The 18,887-nt window shown below is 40.3% G+C and overlaps 1 protein-coding gene across 5 annotated transcripts; it reads right to left on the bottom strand.

Moving 5' to 3' along the window:
* Positions 1–568: 568 nt before the first annotated feature.
* On the bottom strand, positions 569–5,243 carry RPL34 (ribosomal protein L34). 5 transcript variants are annotated; one of them, XM_082728564.1, is made up of 6 exons: positions 5,148–5,212; positions 4,562–4,662; positions 3,673–3,746; positions 3,491–3,590; positions 3,102–3,205; positions 569–704 (listed from the first exon to the last, which is right to left on the bottom strand). In XM_082728564.1, exons 2-6 carry the CDS (start codon positions 4,565–4,567, stop codon positions 620–622), a joined length of 369 nt encoding a protein of 122 aa, XP_082584690.1. In that variant the 5' UTR covers positions 4,568–4,662; positions 5,148–5,212; the 3' UTR covers positions 569–619. The 5 variants fall into 5 exon arrangements, with proteins under 5 accessions (XP_082584690.1, XP_082584691.1, XP_082584692.1 ...); XM_082728565.1 differs by having other exon boundaries at positions 4,867–5,151; XM_082728566.1 differs by lacking the exon at positions 4,562–4,662 and having other exon boundaries at positions 5,148–5,243.
* Between the last annotated feature and the right edge of the window lie 13,644 nt (positions 5,244–18,887).

Genomic DNA, 18,887 nt, shown 5'->3' on the forward strand with positions numbered 1-18,887 from the left:
TGTCTAAGCACTGTAAGAATGAGCTACTCTCACTCTTTACACACTTTTATATTATTAAGAGTTGTTAGAAGTATCACACAGCTTTCAAGAATAAATATAACCAAGGTCTGTTACTTTAATTTCTGAAATGATTATAAATTCAACATCAACCAGTTTGAATTTCATTAGATCCATGACAAGTTTTGTATATAAGAGCTCATTATTTGCTGAATATGAAGTTCCAAGCTCTCCAATATAGACCATTTTGAACTGACCTAAAGAAATGGAAGGTTTAAATAAGATGGTGTAAGATTCCATTCCAAAGAACTTATTGAACACCGTTATTCTGTCCTGTCAACATTGGTGCTGAAGGAAACTCTATGGAAATTATTCAGAGGAATTAAAAGAAACATCCAGAATTTTTTAAGGGCCACTTTTCTCAAACCGTCCAAGTCTCCCAGAGCTGCCATCAAAAAATTCTACCTATCACTAACCTCCATTTCCTCTGTTTCAGAAAAAGCAATCACCTAAAAATAATGAAATCCCCAAACACCATAGAAATGGGTATACTAACAAATTACAACAGCAATAACAGATCAAGCCTTTTGATTTTTTTATTACTCAGAACTGCTTTATTTTTTTATTTAGCTTTCTGACTCTGTGCTTGTGCCTTCAACACTTTCACAACGATTTTCTGCTCCTCGATAAGGAAAGCACGCTTGATCCTAGAAAGAAAAATATTAAATTAACACTTATAAGTAAACAAAACCTACAAGTACAGACTAAACTAAATTGCAGGAGCTGCAATTAGATGGGCAGACCGTTTGGCTGAAGGTATTCCTGCGCTGGCATTTAAAGCAGGATAATCCCTCAATTCTATGCTGATTGCACCTGCCCTCTTCTTCTGAGTCATGAAGGAATTATGTGTGCAGAATCAAAATGGTGGGTTAAAAGATATTGGCAACAGGCAATATCTCAAGTGTGAAGATTCTACAGCTTGAATGAGGCCACCTCTGCAACTTACTAGCTATGTGATCTTGGGCAAGTTACCTTCTCTGTCTTAAGGTACAGCAGTAAGTTCATACCCATTTCACAAGACTTTATGAGATGAAACTTGGGAAAGAGATGCAATTTCTGTACTCTGAATCTCCATTTAGAGAGAAAGTACTTTTTATTAAGGACTTTTATTACAGTGCATAGGACCTGACAAACAGCTGGTTCTCACTACCATTTGTTAAAAGCAAAGTTACCTCCAGAGAGAAATTAAATTCCCAAAAAAACCTGTCCCACCTACGCTTTTTTATTGGTACCCCTGTTTATCTAATAACCCTGCCTGATAGTCCTGGGATTTTGGACTCATTCCCTAAAAACTTACTCAAAGACCACACTCCTCTCAGAGTCCTAGCTAACACTAACCTACAGACTACCAGTAGACCTACTCCCAAATCTCTTAAGAGCTAGGGCCTGTAAATCCTATTTTTAATAATGTGCCCATGATTATGTTTAGCAAAATCTGGGAACCAAACACTGGTAAAAAGCCAAACCCTTTTACCTTAAAACTAACTCATGACCCTCTCATCTCCAATACCTTTCCAATCTCATTTCTCATTCCTTTACATTCCTTGCCTATAATGCCCTTTCAACTTCTTGGGCAACATTTACCTATCATTCCAATGCCATTCCCAGAGTCCCACCAACTTGAAGGTAATTACCTCTTCAAAACTTCAATCATAGTTCAGCTTTCCTGTATTTCATGCAAGTTACATTGATTTTCTATTTGTATTACTATAACATGCCTTACCATCCCCCTACAAATTAACTCCTGAAAGGCAGAGTGAACTTGCCAAGTTTGGTGCCAGATTTGATTTAGAAACTTACTTTAACCATTTTATAGAACTGAATAAATTGGAGGCAACCCACCTTAATGAACCAGCTACTTAACTTGTGAAGACCAACTTACCTCACAAATTCTTCCACTTAGTCTTTGGAGGCAATTCATGTTTATAAAATCAGTTTAAAAGCAAGGGCCTCAATAAAAACTAGAATGAATCCCAGTGCTGTCCCTTAGCGGCTATGTGAATTTAAACAAGCCTTGGTTTCTTCACAAGAAGTAAAACAGAAACCTGTCCCAGATGGACTTGTGACAATGTTTATCATCAAAACACCCAGTAAATGTTACCATCACAGACTCCACCGTTTCCACTCCTACCTAGGCCACTACCAATTCTTTCACGTACCCAAGTCCTGTCCTCTACCTGGAACACTCTCATCTCCTATAACCCACTCCACCCAGCCTTTAGGTCTTAATGCAGGTGCCAGTGCCTCAACCTTCATGAAGAGGAACTGAACTGTTCCAAGCACTCACCTTTTGTTGAAAGAATATGGTTACTATTCATTCTGCTGTAGGTTTAGATTCTGGCCCACCAAAGGCCCTGCTTGAAACCCATCAATCCCTCCATGTTTAAGGATCAAGCTAAAAATCTGTCTTGTAAGGGCCTTCCTGATCTGTGACTTGTACCTTTCATCTATTACCTCCCACAACACTGCTCCAGCCACACCAGAACATCTAGTTATTTTTTTTTTTAAAGATTTACTTTAAATATTTAAAAGATTTGACAGACAAGAGAACAGAAGTTGGCAGAGAGGCAGGCAGAGAGAGAGAGAGAGAGAGAAGCAGGCAGGTTCCCTGCTGAGCAGAGAGCTGGATGTGGGGCTCGATCCCAGGACCCTGAGATCATGACTGGAACCAAAGGCTTTAACCCACTGAGCCACCCACATGCCCCACATCTAGTTATTTTGTTCCTACACTTTTAAGACCTTCCACTCTCCATCTACCTGAGTAACCTACAACTTACTAGTTTCTTATCTGCGTCCCCAACAAAACCAAGGTCAATTTAATTTCTACATCTAGCCTAAGAATGTCCCGAAATCTCAAGTGAATTAGTTTGAACCAGCATTATTTATTATTTATTAGAGCACCAATTATCCCTAGTCTAGGAAGGATTCCAAAATACGCAACTTTTGTGTAAGTTCACTAGTCTTCTATGATTAGCATGCAATGGAACTAGACACATGCGCACACAAGTTTTAGAAAGTCCACTGGATTTAAGAGTTATATTTACCTGTCACGAACACACTTGGCACACATGGAACCACCGTAGGCCCTGCTGACATGTTTTTTCGTTTTAGACAACCTCATAAGCACTTTAGGCCGCACAGCACGAACCTGCGAAGTCAACGCTGAGATTATTTTGATGGTTTAACAGAAACTGTCCTGGATTTGACATGTGGGCAGGCTAGGTCAGAACAGGAAACGGTATACTCATTTATCTGAAAGGCATTTCACTGCATCTGTCATTTAGGCTTTAAAAGTCTATGCTCTTGACAGACTTGGATCATGGATAATTAGCAGTTCTCAACCTTCCCAGTGGCGACCTTTCCTTCACTCATTCTCTTACCAAGGTATTAATGCTCACTAGCTCTTGTTATTCATAACAGAAGGATCACTTACTCCTCGAAGTCGGCCTGGGCACACGCCACATGCAGATTTCGGTGCTTTCCCAACCTTCTTGGTATAAAGGTAAACGATTCTATTACCTGGGGTTCGGGACCTAGGAAGTGAGAGGATAGGGAAAAGCTCAGCATTCTGCAGAGTAAACAACAATATGTATTTTGAATTTCAGAAATACTTACAGCCTAGTTTTATTAGAGGCTGTATTGTAGGACAGCCTACGACGGTAGGTCAAACGCTGGACCATTCTGAATGCCTGAATTAAGAATGGAATAAAACTGAATTGTGGAAATAATTCAAACCTCACAACAAAACGGCATCACCTAATTCATACATTCCATATACGTATTCTTATATACAGTAATCCTTAAAGTACCTTATGAAAAGAACTCCGTACTTTAAAACTACTTATATTTAAAAGTGATTGGTAAGAATGCTAGGAGGCCCATGTTTGTTTTCCTCATAGTCACCAATGATGGCACTTGATTAAAATCTGCCAGACTTATTTCTCAGTAAATCTGATTCGGTTTGGCATGGTGTCCAGAAAAGTGTTACTAACAGGCAAATTTACAACAGTTTTTAAAGGAAAACTGCACCTGAACATTTAAGTTATACCCTCACTTATGCCATCCACTGGAATACTGCACAAGGGGCTACCCAGGTTCCTTGTCTCTAAAACAAGGTTTTTACCGAGTTCACATGGCTGTCACTAAGATTAAATGACAGAAGCGAACCTGCTCAACCTACTGGAGTGCCTGTCCTATAAAAGATGCTCAGGGCTCAGTGACTCAGCCCCAAGTAGCATGTGGGACAAGTCAAGCGCCAACTAATACTTATTTTGGTATCAAAGTGTCTTTGAATGACAGCATCTTTTTTTTTCTCCCCTCATTTACCAACAGAAAATAATACTGAATGAGGTCGCTTAGCAAATCGGATACGCAAGTACACACAGGAACCGTTTTTCAGTTAACCACTCAAAGTAACACGAAAACGTAAACAAGACTTGAATCCTCATTTTTTAACCCCAAACTTCGCAATCACTACATCACATGCGATGTAAAAGAAAACAACCTTCATTTGTTGGTATAAGCTCCTAACATTACACCAAAACAGAAGGTTGACACCAAAGGCCAATGCGGGAGATCCAAACAGCCACCATTCCGTTTACAGCTCTAAAACCACGACAGAATACTCCCCTTAACATTTTTTTTTTTTTTTAAATCTCCCTTGGTACTGGCCTTGGAAATGAAAACATTCTGAAATAACGACCCGGACATACTGGTCGTCCGCCATCCCAAAGCCTACACATATATGCAGGCCCAATGATAAAATGTGTGCGTAAGATATAAAATGTTCTGCGATGCCGCAGTCTCAACCTGCCGGATGACAACTCGTAGGTCTCCAAACGCGACTTCTAAGCAGGCCAAGGCCCGAGTTGTGAGCTCTCCAGGTACTCCTGGCTCGGGAAGGGAGGTCCGGATGGATGGCTGTCTGAAGCTAAAAAGCCGGGGCCCCGCTCACCACCAGCCTTCCTCCTGAACCTTTAACCCCACGCCAGTTCAAAGAGCTAAGCCTGAGAGATCCTGGCTCCCCCAACTCCCACGATGGCAGCCGATTGTAAGGAGTAGGGGTACTGAGACAGAAAAAACAGCCATACCTACGGAAGCCGTCCCCGGAAGAGGAAAACGGAAGCGCATGCAAGTTTAAAGGTTAACTCTGACTGCGCCGGATGGGAAGTTACGTCAGAAACAGCGCCGCCTTGGTGTACGGATGCCTCCCAGCGCCCCTCAGTCAGAGGGAGATGCATAGAGCTGCCATGTTGTACGGCAACTGGCGAGCCGCCCTTGCCCTGGGGGCCTGCACGTTAGCCCTCAGCAACAGCGCCACACAAAGCTCTTCCGGGAATCGCTGGAGAAACAAATGCAAATAACAAAGGGACCTGCAAAGGGCAGAGGTGGGACAAAGTCAACTTTTTTCATTCTGAGGGACGCACGACGCGTTGAACCCAAAGAGCACTGGCTTTGTAGTTAGTCGAGGATTTAGATCCCAGTTCTGACACTTGTTACTAGGTGACCTTTGTAAGAGAGTAAAGAGAGTAAAGTTACTCTAAATTTCCCTTCTTTTTTCTTGTCATTCATCCAAAGCACAAGGTTAACAAATTGGATTTAAATCTAGTATTTGCTAATTATTAGCTGTGTTATTTTTTTAAAATATTTTATTTATTTATTTGACAGGCAGAGATCACAAGTAGGCAGAGAGGCAGGCAGAGAGAGAGGAGGAAGCAGGCTCCCCGCTGAGCAGAGATATGGGGCTCAATCCCATGACCTGAGCCGAAAGCAGAGGCTTTAACCCACTGAGCCACCCAGGTGCCCCTTAGCTGTGTTATTTTGAGTAAGTCTTTTTTCTTCTAAGATTTTATTTATTTATTTGACAGGCAGAGGTCACAAGTAGACAGAGAGGCAGACAGAGAGAGGAGGAAGCACGCTCTGCCCAGAGCTGAGATCGTGACCTGAGCTGAGGGCAGAGGTTTAACCCACTGAGCCACCCAGGCGCCCCTTGAGCAAGTCTTTAAATGAGTCATGCCGTGATCAAAGGCGGAATAAAACTGAAGCACTTAGCACAGGTCCTGTCCAAAGCAGGTGCTCAATAAATAGTGGCTAATTTTATGGTTATGTACAGAGCTTCTCATAGGTAATAAAGTTTGAGCTGGGCCTGTGCCATGTGAAAGTCTACATTAAGTGCCTAGCTGTATTTTTTTTTTAAGACAAGAGTCCTTAGTTTTCACTATATTGCCTAAGAGGTTCATGACCTCCAAAAAACTAAAGAGCACTTTGACGGGTCCTAAGGAAAAAATGCTAAAAAGGGCCTTTAAATCCTTATCTTATGCTCCCTGATAACAGACTGAGAGAGAGCAGCACGCTGGTGTATTGGGGAATGCCCTTAAAAAATACCCGACGCCTAAGGAAGTGACGAAGTAGGAGCAGGGGATCCACCACTGAGGCCTCAGCTGTTCCTATCAAGAGCTCTGGAATGAGGATGGCTCTTCATAGTGGTCCCAAATCCACTATGGGAGCCAGTAGGGAGCCAGTAGGGAGCCAGGTCTTTATACTTCCGCATCAGTCAGTCCTGAGCCTGGATGCCTTTGGTCCGTGGGTGAGGCAGTTTCTTGAAGCTGAGAGCAGCCTCTAGTGAGGGAAGCTGCTGTGAGCCTCCTGCATTGTCCCTGAAGAGGGGATTTGAGTCTAGAGCCTCCTAGTAGCCCCTAAAGTTCCCTTCCCCGCTTCCCAGCCTGACTGTTGAGGTGAGAAAGCAGGCAAGCGACTGGGGACAGACGCCCTCTTCCTATTAGAGATCTGTCTTGGTTGGTGAGTCCTGTTACTTACGTCATCCCTCACATCTTTGTCACCATGGAAGGCTCTGGTTATAGCCTCCCCTTTGCTGACTCTCAAATAGCTGCTTCTCCCCTGATGTAATCATGAGTTACTTTCTACTTTCCATCCTTCATGTTTTGTCCTTCTGGTAGTCCCTTTGTCTTGCATTTTTTTGATCTGTCTTATCAGAGATGTGGGCATCTTATTAAACGTTTCCAAGGAACTCCTCTGTTTTTATTAATATTTCTGGCTTTCAGTTCCCCATTCATTGACTTCTGTGTACTCTAACTAATTATTCTATAAACCTTTGTGAGATTGAAATAAGATGAACCTATCACACTTTTTTTCCTGGCTCAGTCTGGGAAACTTTGAGGTTTAAAATTCATGTATTTGAGAGATTTTTCATAAAAGGTACTAATTTCAATGTGGTCAAATGTATCTTTGCTGAGTTTGTGCGTTTAGCATCTTGTTTCAAAAATGCTTTTCTACTCAACAGTCTAAGATAATCACCTATATTTTCTAGTGATTTAAAGTCTTGTTATTGACTCATTTAGAGTTAATTTTTGTGTATAGAGTCAGGTAGGGATACAATTTTCTTTCTTTTTAGTATGTATAATCTTATTTTTTTTCCAACTCCACTTACCGAATACCCCCTTTCCCCACCAGTCTGATTATCTTAGCTGTGTTGTACGGCAATGTTCCATATCTGTGTGGGTCTGTTTCTGGCTCTTCACTCTATTCCACTGGTCATGTTGCCTTAATTAGTTCCACACTCTCTAAATTCTTTAGTAGATCCTAAGTACTAGAAGTACAAATATGCACTACTTTTTCTTCTTTTTTGGAACGAAAAATCCTGACCTTTTCTCTCCCCCAGATACATTTTAGAGTCTGCTACTCTGAGTTTTGCTTGCATTTGCGTTGAACCTGGGTCAATTAGAGGAGAATTAACATTTTTGTGATATGAAGTTTTCATAAATATGAATGTAGCATCTCTCAACGTATAAGTCCTCTTTTTTTAAATTTTTTTAAATTTTTTTTTGAGAGAGAGAGGGGGTGGGGGGATGGGACAGAGAGAAAGGAAGTGAAAGTCCTAAGCAGACTCTGCCCTGAGCACAGAGCCAGACACGATGGCCCTGAGGTTACAGCCTGAGCTGAAACTATCACGACCTGAGCTGAATCCATGGGCTGGATGCTTAACTCACTGTGCCACCCAGGCACCCTGTTTAAGTCCTCTTTAATATCCCTTAATAAAGTTTTATAATTTTTCTGGAGAGATTTGCATGCCTTTTGTTAGATTAATTTCTAGGTTAATTAAAGTTGACATTTTCTTATTCTGTTGTGAAAGGTGTCTTTTTAAGTCTGTATTCTATTTTTTTGTTGTTGATATATAGGAACGGAGTTGCTTGTATATTAATTTTACTTTAAGCCATCTTGATAAATTCTATTACTAGTAATTTGTATGAAGATTCTTTTGGATTTTCTAAGATTTGCTTGAAGCAGAATTTTTAATCTTTGCACATACAATACATATATAATTTTATAAATTTTCACTGACTGAACACACCTAGATAAGACACAGTATCATCAGCACTCCAAATGACTTCTCTACCTACGCCCATTCTTTCCTCTTCTCCAAGGGTAACCTCTACTCTGACTTCTACCTCATAGATAAGTTTTGCCGACTTTTGGCAAAATTTATATATACATGAACAAAATTCTTTGTATCTTGCTTCTTTGTTCAATCTTGTTTATAATATTCATTTATGTATTTTTAAAATTCCCATAGCTCAATAGAATTCCATTGAGCAAACATACTACTATTCTTCTGTTGAAGGCCATAAGGTGGTTTTCAAGTTTAGGCTACCCTGAACAGTGTTGCTACTACAGTACGTGTATTTTGTGAAGAAAATGTATACTTTTCAGTTGGGTATAAACCTAGAAGTGGAATTGGTGGGTCATAGAGTATGTGTGGTAGGCAGAAGGCTAAGAATTCTAGGATGACCCCAGTGACTTCTGTCCTATGGTGATATTCTCGTAATTAAGTTTGTGGCAAAAGGGATTTTGAAGGTGTAATTAAGGTTACTACTCAGTTGACCACAAGTGAAGCAAAAATTAGGATTGGCCTGAAAGAATATGATGCAAGGCATCAACAGCTTCTGCTATGCTAAATAAGAATTCAAGGTTGGTGATTTTTTTTCCTTTCAGTACTTTGAAAATATCAGTCTGTTGTGTTTTGGTTTCTATGGTCTCTTGAGAAGTCAAATCATTCTTATTTTTTCTTCTTTAAAAGGAATTTTTTTTTTCTAGCTATCTTTGGGAACATTTTCCCTTTAGTTTTGGTTTCCATTAGTTTTACTATGATGTGTTTAGTCAAGCTTTTCTTTATTCTGTGAGGTTTATAGGGTCTTTTATATCTGTATCTTGAGAGCTTTCATGAAATTTTAAGAAATTCTCAGCCATTATCTGTTCAGATATTGCTTCTGCCCCATTTTCTTTCCTTCTGGGAACTCCAGCTCTACACTGTATTCTTATCGCTGTATCTCTAGGTCTCTCTTCTAGTTATTAGTTGCAGTAAAACCAATCATCTCAAACTTAGTGTTATAACAACCATTTTATTATGCTCCTGGTTTCCACTATGCTCAAGGCCTGGGCCCTAATTCCAGCATGGGAGAGGTGGGGGGAAGGAGGTGCTTCCCAATAGTGTCTACCTGGAGATAATGTCAGATCCCACAGGTTAAGGACTCAGTCCCACAAAACTGCCTTTCACTTCAGATGTCCTTATGAGTCCATCTTGTTACCTGTGTTTCTGACTAGCCGGCTCTAAAGCAGAAGTTCTCATGACTCCTCCTTGGGTTTGATGAACTTGGCTCATAGACCTCAGGAAATCCATTTTCCCACCAAATTACCAAATTATTACAGAAGGTATTAATACCAGATGGAGACATACACAGGGTGAGGGCCCCCAAAGAGGATCTTTTGTTACGATGGAGTTTAGGCCTGGCACAGTGACACATGGAAGTGTTTTGGTTCCCCAACCAGTTCTGGAACCACATGGTTGGTTTTTCAGGCAACCAGCCCCTAGCTTTAGGTGAGGCCCCAAGTCACCACAGTTACACAACAGAAAACTTTCTACCTCTTATCACTTAGGAAATTCTAGGGGTTTTAGGAGCCATATGTCAGAACAAGACCAAATATTTATTTCCTATTTTATTAAAGATTTATTTGTTTGAGAGAGAGAGAGAAAGTAGGGGGAGCAGAGGGCGAGGGAAAGGGAGAGAATCTCAAGCAGATTCCCTGCTGAGCACAGAGCCCAATGTGGGGCTTGATCTCACCACCCTGAGATCATGAGCCCAGCTGAGATCAAAAGACAGATGTTGAAACAACTGAGCCACCCAGGTGCCCCTGTATTTCCTTTTTTAAATCATCATATCACAAACCAACCTAGATTCAAAGGTTGAATCTATATTATATTCTCGTCTTATTATATTATCCCTTATATTCTCGCCTCTTGGTGGATGGATTGGCAATAATTTTAAGATTGTATTTTATTTACTTATTTTTTAAAGATTTATTTATTTGGGAGAGGGAAAGAGAGAGCACAAGCAGGGGCAGAAGCAGGGAGAAGGAGAAGTAGGCTCCCCATTGAGCAGGGAGTCTGACACAAGTGTCAATCCTAGGACCCCAGGATTACAGCCTGAGCCGAAGGCAGACACTTAACCTACTGAGCCACCCAGGCAACCCTTTAGGATTATATGTTAAAGCCACACAGTTTCCCACTCTCTCGTTAGTATTTACCATTGCTTCGCTTTACAGTGCTTCATTCTGCTTTCCTTTGATCTGTCTTCTCCTTCATTAATTCTCTCCAGTGTATTAATGCACCGTTAAACACGTTGATTTTTAAAATTCAGTTATTGTATTTTTCAGCTCTACTCTTTCCATTTGTTTCTCTTTTTATGCTTCCCATTATATGCTGAATTTTTCAATTTTGACTTCTATTACCTTGAGTGCTTGAGTATGTTCAGGATAATTATTTTAATGTTTTATGATCGATAACTCCATTATCTGAATTCCACATGGATGTCTTTCTTTTGTGATATTTCTCTTGCTTTTGTTATCTTGTCTTCTCATGTGGCTGATTGCTTTTTATAGATTTCAAGATATTTTATATAAAACATTAAAAATAATTTTAAAATTTTCATATTAACACACATGCAAATTTTAGAATCAAATTGTTTAGCTCCAATAAAATTTTTTTTGGCATTGTTATTTTTCTATATTTATATATTAACTTGTGAAGAATTGACCTCTTTATGATGTTGAGTCATTGTATCATGGGATATCATTCTGTTTATTCATCTCTATTTTTAAGGTTTTATTCATAGAGATTTTATACATCTCTTACTAAGTGTATATACAGGTGTTTAACAGTTTTGTTGCTAATGTATATGGCTTCCTCTGTTCCATTACTCATTTAACTGTTTTCTTTTCATTGAAGGCTTTGAATTTTTGTTTATTAATTTATATCCTGCTATCTTACTAAATTCTCATATTATTGGTATTTAATTTTTTATTAATTTTTGGGTGGTTTCCCGGTATATTATCCAGGTATATTCCCTCTTCCTTTCTAGTTCTTATGCCTCTTGTCCTGTTCCATTGGCTGATCCTTCAAATGCTATATTAAATAGTAGTATAGATAATGGGCATTTCTGGTTTTTGGTCCTGACATTAACAGGAAAGCGTCTACTAAGTTCTCTGTTAAGAAAATAGCCATTGATTACTACCTAATTGTTTTTTGCTTTATTAACCATGTCAAGAATGGGTTTTGAATGTGTTAACTTCCTTCTCAGTATCTGTTAAGACACTATTAAGATCTATTAAGTATCTAGTAAGTTGATAATTTAAATATTTTCCTTAGATCAGTTAATGTAGTCAGTAATATTTGGGCAGTGGAGGAAAGTGGGGGTCCTTTTCTAATTTGCACAAAGGCATTATGTTGTTCCTGCTTCATTGGCTCTTTCTCTGCCTTGCATGCTCTTCTCCCAGATATCTACATGGCTTACTCTCACTTTTTCTGCTTCTTTGTTCAAGGTCCCTTTTTCTATGAGGCCTATTCTAAGTCTCCCACTTAAATTGCTCATTTCTGTCCTTCATTGGCTCCCCCAGTCTCCCCACCTACCCCACCACTGCTCTGTTCTGTTTGCTCTGCATTTATCAATTTCTCATACTATACATAGTTACATACACATATGTGTGTGAGTGTGTGTGTATGTTTAATATATTTTGTCTGCCTCCATTCGAAGTATGCTGCATGAGTACAGAAATTATGTCCTTTTAAAACATTTTTTGATGGATATATTTTCTTTTTCTTTTTTTTTCAATTTATTTATTTTCAGAAAAACAGTATTCATTATTTTTTTTCACCGCACCCAGTGCTCCATGCAATCCGTGCCCTCTATAATACCCACCACCTGGTGGATATATTTTCAATACCTAGGCACGTGGAGCATAGTAAGCACTCAAAAATATATATATTTTTAATGAATGAATGAGATTGGAGACAAAGAATGATGACAGGGAGCATTTGGATTTGAGCTTCTTATTCAAGAAGAGCTTGAACTTTAGAATTTCAACAGTATTTCTAGGTGAGGTTATAGAGGTAGTCATTGAGATTCAGGACAGAAATAGAAAGACTTTCATGGTAGAACTTGTACACACTTTGTCCCATTATTGGGTATCACACATTGTAGAGCTCCATGAATAAAGCATTTTATCAATCCTGTGATTATTTGTGACTAGCTCAATTCTATCACTCAGCATTTTGTGTATTAATTGTTTTAACTGGTTCAGTGTAAACATTCCAGATATGTGGTGGTTTTGATAATCTTGCTTTGGCAGGTCTTCATTTTAAAATTCATACGTATCTTCTTCGACTTACGGCGGGGTTACATCCCAATGAACTCCTCATATCCTGAAGATAGTGTAACTTGGTAATGCCTTTAATACACCTAACAATGCGTGAACATCCCAGCTTAGCCTAGCCTACCCTCATTGTGCTCAGAGGTCTCACATTAGCCTACCATCCAACACAAAGCCTCGTTTGTCATAAAGTGTTGAACATCTCCTGTAATTAGTCGAATATGCTTCTGGAAGTGAAAACCAGGGCGGTTGCCTGGGTGTGGGATGGTCGTCCGTTTGTCGAGGGTTCACCCTTGGGACGGTGCGGCGGGCGGGGAGCTGACCAGCATCATGACAGAGTACCCTATGAGGGACGACCAGCCTGGGAAAAGGGCCAGATTCAAAATTCCATGGTGGTTTCTAGCGAATGTGTATCGCTTTTGCACCATGGTCAAGTAGGACCATGGTCAGTCGAGGATGTTCTATACTGGGAATCTCCAGAGAAATAGCGGAAGTGGTCCCAGCTTTCCAGGTCTCTGACAGGCCCTGCCAGGGCCCTGGGGCTCCCCCTATATTGGAGCTCTGGGTCTCCTCACCTCCTATCTTGCCCTTGGGCTAATTGCGTCACTTGCGACTTTCATAGCTTTGCCATTTGAGCTCTCATTTAGAGATGATTTTTACTACAAAGAGTTAAAAAATCAGAGCATTTTAGCCACTCTAAAATTTAGAAATAGGAATTTGAGACAAATTAGATTTTTCTAATAGAAATGTTCTGAGCCTAATGCCCTAAAGGGGAGTAAGGAAACCAATTAACTTTAATTTAAATAATCATGTCTTAAGTAGCAAATGAACCAAGTTCTATTGTTAAGGAACAACTGTATTAAATCCCTGAAAGGTTAGCTTCAAAATGGCATTAATGGAGTGGTTTCATGTCTTACTAAAGAAGTAAGTTTCCATTGGTCACTGTAACTTCTGTTTGTTGTCTCACTGGGCATTGTTACTGAGAGGAGAGGAGGGGACTTGAGAGCAAGGATACAATAATCGTGTGAAATTGCCAGTGATGTTCGTCTTGCTAGGAACTTATTTTTTTTTTAAGTGACAAAGAGAAAAGCCAATAATTTTATTCCCGAGGAAAAAATAGTATAAGAAAATGTAAGAAAAGCTTGTTTTCTTATTCTAAGATTATGTATATGGCATATGATTTTCTGTTTGTAGTTGTTCTTTGAAAATAATGTATTTGTGATGACCGAGATCACTGTTTATAACCACAATGACTGAGTTTCAGCCAATATTTATAAACATGAAGGCAACCATCAACAATGTATTAATAAGAATATTATACTAACATCTGGCAGTGGGTTAATGCTGAAGATGCATTTAAAAAAATTTATTTATTCATTTTAGAGGGGAGGAGGGAGAGAGAGGGAAAGGGGCAGAGAGAGAGCAAGAGAGAATCTGAAGAAAACCTCCCGTTGAGCATGGAGCCCAATGCAGGGCTCGATCTCACAAACCTGAGATCATGACCTGAGCTGAAACCAAGAGTTGGAAGCTTAACCAACACAGCCAGCCAGGTGATTCTGAAGATGCATTTTGGAAAGAACATGAATGAGGCAGAGAGACAGTATAAAGCTAGGTCATGGAAGGCTTTCATTGCTACACTCCAAGGCTTGAAACTCTGTTCTTACGCTTTCTCTATGTGGTCCTCCTCACATGCTGCTTTGTGACCTTAGGAAAGCAGGTTAACCTCGCTGAGACTCTCTCTTTTCCTCTAATATGGGGATAATAAGGAGAATTAACAGAAGTAAAGTGTGTGACTGAGGCTGGCACACAGTGGAACGAATAAGGAAGTAGTGGTCTTAGCATTGTCGCCTAGAAATGAGATGTGGCTTTCTGCTCTCCTTCGTTATCCAGTTTTGCATATCACACATCAGTATCACATCGTGTGCCCTACTAATGTTTTCTGTGTTCCTGGGGGAGCCTTTTAATTTTCCTTGTGCTATTTTGTGAAAGAAGTCTAAAGAAGCCGCCACAGAATTTTCCAAAATGGAAAATGGCATGGCTTGACAGAAAAGGGCAGAAGCCTTTAAAGGTTTGGTACACCTAAAGCCTTGATTTTTCTGAAGCTACTTTTTCTCTTCGGAACAGACACTGCCTTGGCTGGCAATGTGACCTGTGACTTGATCCAATTATTTATGCAAATCATCATGAAATTTTTTTTTCCTGTGAAGGACTCGGTGAAATGATGCTATAGAAAAATCCAGTGCATTTCCAACATTGCTTGCTCCACAGTGATACTATTTTGTAGCAAGAGGAAAATGATTTGGCAGAAAGCTCTTCCACCCCCACACAGAAAGTACATAATATCATGTTTGTGTTGAAACTTTTTCTTCCAAAATGTCATAACCCCATAAGAAAGAGAATTAAAATCCCGTTATTTTAATTTCCATCTAGCCACAAGATAAGTAAAGTTATCATTGAAATTCTAATTAAATGGGATGATTGACTAAGGTAGCACATCAAAGAAGAGAAGTGAATATGATAAGTCGAAGACTTATTAATTAGTCTGCGTGGAAGAAATTCCAGGGATGTCAAGCTGAGCCTGCTGCAAGGAGAAAAAAAGCAGACAAGAAAACGTTCATTTCTTTGAAGTTAGGAACTGAGATAGGGATGGCGGTAATTGTGTCTGACTGGATCCAGTAATGAAGAGCTGTAAATCAGACCTCAGAATCGAAGGAAAGATTCAAGTAACGAATTTGGCCGCCCCCTCCTCCCCGCCCCCCTGCTGCGAAGAAACAGAATGCAGAACACACTAATTGACCCAGCCTATTTCCCAGTAGTTCTCTGTTATTATTTATTAATTTTTAATTTCTGAATTATTTACGTCCTGGGAAATTATACTTGACAGCCTGTTAGGCGTGCCAGAGTTAATGGAGGATGAAAGGACTGGTACCAGAATTAGCAGGGATGTAGTCACAGGCTACTGGATTTAATGATTGGGGAAAGAAAAATTGATTTCACACAGCGTGTCACTTTATACTACTTTAGGGACACACCAGCTATTTGATTAATTGAGGAATAACCAATTCAAAGTATATTTGAAGTGTAAATGAGTCACACTGCTCAGCTGTTTATTTTTCCCCTCTCTCTGAGAGAGCTGAATTTTCTGGAAGCCAACAATGAAAAGCTGATGGAGACACACTCCCATGCTCTCAATGCACACCTGTTTGATTTGTATTAAACTCAGAAGGGAAGAGAACCCTGCTGTACAAGAGAAGGTATTTTCACTTTTCTTCTTCCTTGCAATCTCTTCATGTGATTTCTTCACTCCAGCCTGTGGCACAGCAGTGGTTGCCATCTGCATTCCTGAAGAACAGGGGTTGAGAAAATGTCCCTTGTTTTATGGCCTGTGAGCAATGAGCAATCAGAAAGAAGCAGGGCTTGCCAATGAACAGCAGGAACAAACAGAAGAAAAATGTGTTAAAACAATGACTTTCACGAACAAAGGGAAGAAGATTAATCTATTAGGAAAATGAGTGAGGCCGAAATACACCATCTAGCCTAAAAGTTTTGCATCCTTTATGGCTTCTCCCTTCCCAGCCAGCCTCATTAGCTTCTGACATCTTTGTTCATCTCTCTTTGGTCAAGTCTCCAACTGGTCTCCTTAAATAAAATCATCCTCCTCCACAATAATCTACACCGGGGCTTCTCAAAGTTGAATGTGCAAACAGATCACGTGGGGACTCTTGCTCCTTTGTGAGTTTATGTTCAGGGGGTCTAGGAGGCGAGCTGAGATTCAGCAGATCTCATAGGCTGTCTGGTGAAGCTCATGCTGCTGGCCCTAGACCAGACTTTTGAGTACAGGGTCCTATAAAACTTTGACGAACTCATGGTCTTTGAAATACTGCTTTTTTTTTTTTTTAATATTTTATTTATTTATTTGACAGAGAGAGATCACAAGTAGGCAGAGAGGCAGGCAGAGAGAGAGGAGGAAGCAGGCTCCCCGCTGTGCAGAGAGCCCGATGTGGGGCTTGATCCCAGGACTCTGAGATCATGACCTGAGCCGAAGGCAGAGGCTTTAACCCACTGAGCCACCCAGGCGCCCCTGAAATACTGCTTTTAACCACGTAACTCTCATTCAGAAACCTTAAATGATTTCCAGTACCTGCGATTAAATACAGATTCCTTATCCTGGCATTCAAGACCTTCCTGGTATGATCACAACTTGTCCTCCTGGACATACCCTACTATTTCCCACCTCCTTGCTTTTGTTTGTGCTATTTCTTTTTTCTTAATGCTTTTATCTTTGGAAATTCTGCCAGACCCTTGAGGCGTGTTTCTAATACCTCCCAATACTTCCTGATATTTCTGATGTTAAGTCTTCTAACCTCCCACCCAGCCAAGTTCTCCTTCAAAAAATTTTTTTAAAGATTATATATTTGTCAGAGGTGTCACAAGTAGGCAGAGAGGCAGGCAGAGAGGGGGGGGGGGAAGCAGGCTCCCGGCTGAGCAGAGAGCCCGATGCGGGGCTTGATCCTAGGACCCTGAGATTATGACCTGAGCTGAAGGCAGAGGCTTAACCCACTGAACCACCCAGGCGCCCCATCTCCTACTTTTGTTTTACTTCTTCCTTGCTATATGGTATCTCCAGTCTTACTGGCATCTAATGTACTTGCTTCTCCCTCTGCACACACAAGATGGTGTGTTATATCAGGGTGGGGACTGTACTTTATCTTTGTATCTTTCCCAAGTGCAGGTGCAGAGCACAGAATGTATATCTAACATATATTTAGTTTTAAAACTGAACTTTGTAAAAGGATTCTCTCCATGGTCATTCCTATCCTTGAAACTTGTAGCATCATTGGATTTCTTTAAAATAGCCCACAGGTTGTTTTTTTTCTACATTACTCTCTCATCCATCCACTTAACTGTGTACTCATAAGCATTTGAATGTTCTCTTGGTGCCAGGTACGGTGGCAGGGGCTGCAAATACAGAAGTGAAACCACAGCCCTTGCCCCTTAAGGTCCCCTCCCCCCACACACATACTAAAATTTTACATCCCTCTTCACCACTTTTATCTTTCCTAACTACGACTCCAAAATATAACCTTAGATCTAAGCTATATTTATTTACCTTAAAACTCTCCTTGATGATTCTTGTAGCTGTTACAGGTCCAAGCATCATTACCTGAGAATTTGGACTGCCCTGAATCCTGAGGAAACTGCTTTTTTTTTTAAAAAAATTCATTTTTAAAAAGATATTATTTACTTATTTTATTTTCAGAGAGAGAGAGCACGACCAATGGGGAAGGGCAGAGGAAGAGGGAGCAGGGTCTCCCCACTGAGGAGGTAATCTGATGCGGGACACAATCCCAGGACCCTGGGATCATGACCTGAGCCTAAAGCAGACACTTAACCGATTGAGTCATCCAGGTGCCCCCTTCCTCCTCTATCTTGACTTTGTATGTTTTCATTCTCCTCTCCAAAGGATTTAAAGATCCTTAAAGCCTTGGCCATTCAACTACAATTCCTACTCTACTTGCCCCATCCCCAGTTTCTGACATCGTACTAGTTCTCAAACTGTTGCTTCTTCCTGTCCTAGGCTCCTTAAGGGTGAGGCTCCGCAGTGTATTTAACAAACTTACTCCAGCACCAGAATTGTTCTCAAGTTATTGTCCCTTCCTTTCTTCTCTCTTTCTCTGTTGTTCTCTCTTTGTGTATCTCATACCCTTACCCTACTATACTTTCCATCCTTAACCCCTATATCCTACCGAATCCAGAGGGGGAGAAAACATTTCCCAAATCTCCTAATTTTATATCTACTAGAGAGATTCAGACAAAAATAAACCACAACAAGCATTGTGTCATGAAATGTATGACAGGAAAATGTCCAAGGGTCTAACTACAAATAAAACAGACAAAGGAAATTGTATTGTGGTTTCTTAGTGGCAAGTAACAGAAGGCAACTCTTGCTAACAAGCAAAACGAGAAGGATTCAAGGGTTGCTCAGAGAACAGAAGATCGAATTCAATAGAGTTGAATTTAGGTGAGCAAGAATACCACCCAGTTAGAAAATGATTCCGTAGTGCCCATGCTGGGAGAACCTGCTTGTGTCTAGCTCTCTCCTAAGAATT

Source organism: Mustela nivalis (assembly GCF_964662115.1).
Source record: "Mustela nivalis genome assembly, chromosome: 4".
NCBI lineage: Eukaryota > Metazoa > Chordata > Mammalia > Carnivora > Mustelidae > Mustela > Mustela nivalis.